General features: G+C 56.8%; 1 protein-coding gene across 1 annotated transcript; it reads left to right on the top strand.

The window, feature by feature from the left end:
• Positions 1–674: 674 nt before the first annotated feature.
• On the top strand, positions 675–3,450 carry MRPL11 (mitochondrial ribosomal protein L11). The gene is made up of 5 exons (XM_069066403.1): positions 675–1,477; positions 2,216–2,311; positions 2,534–2,627; positions 2,738–2,897; positions 3,171–3,450. Exons 1-5 carry the CDS (start codon positions 1,355–1,357, stop codon positions 3,277–3,279), a joined length of 582 nt encoding a protein of 193 aa, XP_068922504.1. The 5' UTR covers positions 675–1,354; the 3' UTR covers positions 3,280–3,450.
• The last annotated feature ends 612 nt before the right edge of the window (positions 3,451–4,062 follow it).

Genomic DNA, 4,062 nt, shown 5'->3' with positions numbered 1-4,062 from the left:
TAAGCTAAAAAAGAACTAATTGTTGTGACAGGGCGTCGCTGATTAACAATAGCAAACATTCATGTGCAACTTCAAGGTTTGCAAAGTCCTCTCCAAATATCATCTCACAACAACCCTGGGAGGGAGGTGCCATTATTATAGCTGGAAAATTGAGGCAAACAAGGGAAGTAAATGTCTTGGGCTGAATTTGAACTCAGGTCTTCTTGATTTCATGAGTCTATCCACTGTGCCACCTAGTTGCCCCAAATTACCTCTCCAGAGAGGAGGGGCAGGGAGGAAGGGGTGATGATGGAGAAAAAGATCACACCCTCTGGGAGACAGATAACTGGGACAGAGCAGAAGAAAATGAGTATCTTCCATAGCCTTTCGTCTATATATAACATGTATACATAGAAACCCAAACAAAATGCATGCAAAGTGAATAGGAGACAACAGTGGGAAATCAGGGAAGGCCACATGTGGGAGGCGGAGGTCCAGAGAGACTACAACTCAGAGTTCTAAGAGGCAGAGGTTAGAGGAGAAAGACTTACAGGCGGAGGGAACAGCACAGGCAGAGGCAGAGAGGGGGGAAATGAATGCTGTTGCTGAGGAACAGTAAAGCCCGCTGGCAGCTCTACAGCCTAGGTGACGGTGAATGGGAACAGCTGACATTTTTATTCTCAGTATTATTTATATAGTATTATTAAAGGTTTGTAAAGCACTTTACATACATGATGCCATTTGACACTTTCAGGAATCCTAGGAAGTGGATTGGGTTTAATACTAAATATCAACATCATTTTAGAAGTGAGGAAATTTTTGGCTAGGGTGCATCAATCTGGGAAGGCCTCTGGGAGGTGGTGGAGTTTTGGAGAAGAGTGCTGGAATAGCCCACTGAGGGAGCCCAAAGGCTGCAGCCTTGTGCTCTCTGCTGCCTCTACACCACAGGATGGCGACAGCGCATGGGGCAATCTATTCCTCAAGAAGCCGGAGACGGGTATGAAACTACAAGTCCCAAGATGCTCCGCGGGCCATTAGGACCCTCTCTTTCACAGATGCCATCACGATCGCCTGTATAAAAGACAGCTTTTTGCGATCTTTCCTCGTCTGTAGATGGCGGACGAGAGACGGCTGCTCCCAGCATTTCGTTGCATGCTATCTCCAAGTCTGTCTGTTTCCCCCCCGTATCCCTTCCTTCATCTCGGGTTGAAAGGGAAACACCCAAGGCGCGCCCCCGAGCACCCGTGACCTTTAACCCAATATGGCGGCGCCCGTCTTGGGGTCGTAGTTGCGGTGAGGCCGGGCGGACGTGTTGGGGCCAGGCTCCCGCCCTTCTCTCCTCTCCTGCTCCTGCTCGCGCCCCACAGCCCGCGCCATGTCGAAGCTCAGCCGGGCCACGCGCTCCATTCGGAAGATCGAGGGCAGCGGCGTCATCCGGGCCATCGTGCGCGCGGGCCAAGCGATGCCCGGGCCCCCGCTGGGACCCATCCTGGGCCAGGTACAAGGGGGGTGGGGGTGGGGTGGGGGTGGGGGGCGGAACCCGGCTGCGGTGCGCGTGCGCAGAGGGGAGCGGGGGAGGGGGTAGTAGCCTATCAGGAGGGTGCCACGCATGCGCAACCTGGACGCTGCCTGGGCCCGCGCTGCTGACGCCTCTGGAGTCGCGGGTTCCAGTACTGTCTCCGGCGCGTATAAGTTGTGTCACCCCGTAGTGACATTCGATAGTAATGATGATAAAGTAGTTGTAAGCACGTTCCTTTAGTCGGTATGCATGACACCGCCGGGCCCCCAAAGGAGCAGTGACTTGGCCAAGGTCACTCGCCCAGGACTCTAAAGAGGCTCTAGGCTGCCACTTCCCCTAGCCTCTATATGATGGGGCGTCGTGGGGGTGTAAAGGGGCCCCCGAGGACGGGGGCTCCCAGCCCCCCCTCACCCTGACAGGAGGGAAGTGAGGGCGACTTGTCCTCCAGAGCCCTCCTCCAGCCATTCATTCCCTGAAGCCTGGAAGCGATCCCGTGGTGCCAGTGGAGCCCAAGCTCTGGCATGTGTGGCGTGACGAACCCACCCGGGAAGGAGGAGGGCCGGGAGGATGGCGCCGGGCCCCCCACCACAATAAGAGCCGGTGATCCAGGGCCTCTCCTGGGGGAGGGGGCGCCAGCGTCCCCGGGAGGGGCCGGGGTGAGGGGCCTCAGCTCCTTGTGCCTCCCTCCGCCGTACTCGCGCTGCCTTCTCCCCACAGCATGGCCTGGCCATCAGCCAGTTCTGCAAGGAGTTCAACGAGAAGACCAAGGATATCAGAGAGGGAATCCCCCTGCCCACCAAGATCGTTGTGAAGGTGAGGGCCTTGGGCCTTGCGGATGGCAATCCTGCCGCACCCTCTCCTGAGTGAGGGGACCCCCCAGACTCCCGCTTCCTTGTGATCCCGCACTGCCATGGTCCAGCATCACTCGGCACCCCCACGTTCATACAGCCAGCCCTAAACTCCTCCATCTACCTGCACGTTCTGTTGCCTCAGAGGTGGGGGGTAACCCCCGTTCTGGCTCCTCTCCTCTTTCAGCCTGACAGGACCTTTGAGCTCAAGATTAATCAGCCCACTGTCTCCTACTTCCTGAAGGCAGCAGCTGGCATCGAAAAGGGAGCCAGACATACAGGTGATGAGCCTGGCCCCTGGGGTAGGGGGAAGTGACAGCCGCCTGGGGTGGGGCTGTGATTAGCCTGGGCAGACAGGGGGGGACAGCTGGGGTGCCTTCCTGCCTTCCAGGGCATGAGGTGGCTGGCTTGATCACCTTGAAGCACGTGTATGAAATCGCTCGAGTGAAGGCTCAGGACAACGCCTTCGCTTTGCAGGACGTCCCCCTCTCCTCGGTTGTCCGTTCCATCCTCGGTAGTGCCCGCTCGCTGGGCATCCACGTGGTGAAGGAGTAAGTGGCCAGGCAGTGAGGTGGTCCTGGGAAGCAGCGACCCTGGGGGAACTGAGGGCTGCTGTTAGAGAACTGAGGCATGAGGAAGGGAACCCAGGATCTTGGAGACAGAGAGAAAGAGTGTGTATGTATGTCTGTGTGTGTGTGTGTGTGTGTGTGTGTGTGTGTGTGTGTGGTGTGTGTGTGTGTGTGTGTGTGTGTGTGTGTGCTGGGTTGGGTCTGAGCTGAACCTCAGGACCCCCAGGGTGCTGACCTTCCTCTTCCTCTCTTCAGCCTGAGCGCAGAGCAGCTGGCTGCCTTCCAGGAGGAGCGTGCCCAGTTCCTGGCATCCCAGGCTCTGGCAGATGCTGAAGCCGCCGCAGCTGAGGCGGCCAAGAAGTGAGCCTTCTACCTGCCAAGCCCCCTCTCTTCCCCCCCAGTCACTGGCTGCATGCCCCTGAGGGGCAGAGAGGGCTGATGGTCACCACCTGTGACCCTATTTTACTTTTTATGTATCATGTCAGTTTATAATTTAAATGTCTAAAGACCCCAATAAATACTGTATCATTTGTTACCTTGTTCTGCTTGTCTGTCTGCTGCTCAGGGGATGATGTGGAAAAGGCAGGGAGATCAGTGGGACAGGCGGGGAAAAGAGCAGGTGCCGCGTACAAGCTGTGGCCCCAATGGACAGGACCCTGGCAGCTGCCACGTACAAGCTGTGGCCCCAGTGGACGGGACCCTGGCACCCATCCGTACAAGCATCTACCCTTGTCTTCCCACTAAGGGAGAACAGTTGAAGGAAATGCAAAGAATTTTGGCTCTGGGTCAGAGGCTCTAGGTTCAAATCTTCTCTCTGAGGCTCTCTCCTTGTGTGACCTTGGGTAAATACCCTCAAAGCTGGGCCTCATATTTCTCCTTGGAAGGCTGGCCCAGAGGCTCGGGCCCAGGACCCTGGCTGGGCAGTCAGAGGCAGAACAGGAGGGGATTTGGGATCAGGAGGGGCCGAGGAGGCTCTGGACCCTGGTTGGATGGTCAGTTGGGTATAATTTCCCAAGCTGTCCTCTGGCTTTCATTGTCTTCATCCTTGCCAGCACCTGACCCCTGCGCATCTGGGTGGTGATGGAGGGAATGCCCTGGAGTGTGTGGAGGTGAGAGTCTGAGTCCCTGGACTTCTCCCCATGACAAA

This window comes from Petaurus breviceps, unplaced genomic scaffold, assembly GCF_028583685.1.
Source record: "Petaurus breviceps papuanus isolate PSGF00001 unplaced genomic scaffold, PetGlider_PUasm1.0 90721, whole genome shotgun sequence".
Lineage (NCBI taxonomy): Eukaryota > Metazoa > Chordata > Mammalia > Diprotodontia > Petauridae > Petaurus > Petaurus breviceps.
The sequence above is the reverse complement of the archived record's forward strand: the minus strand, read 5'-3'. Positions and strand labels throughout refer to the sequence as shown.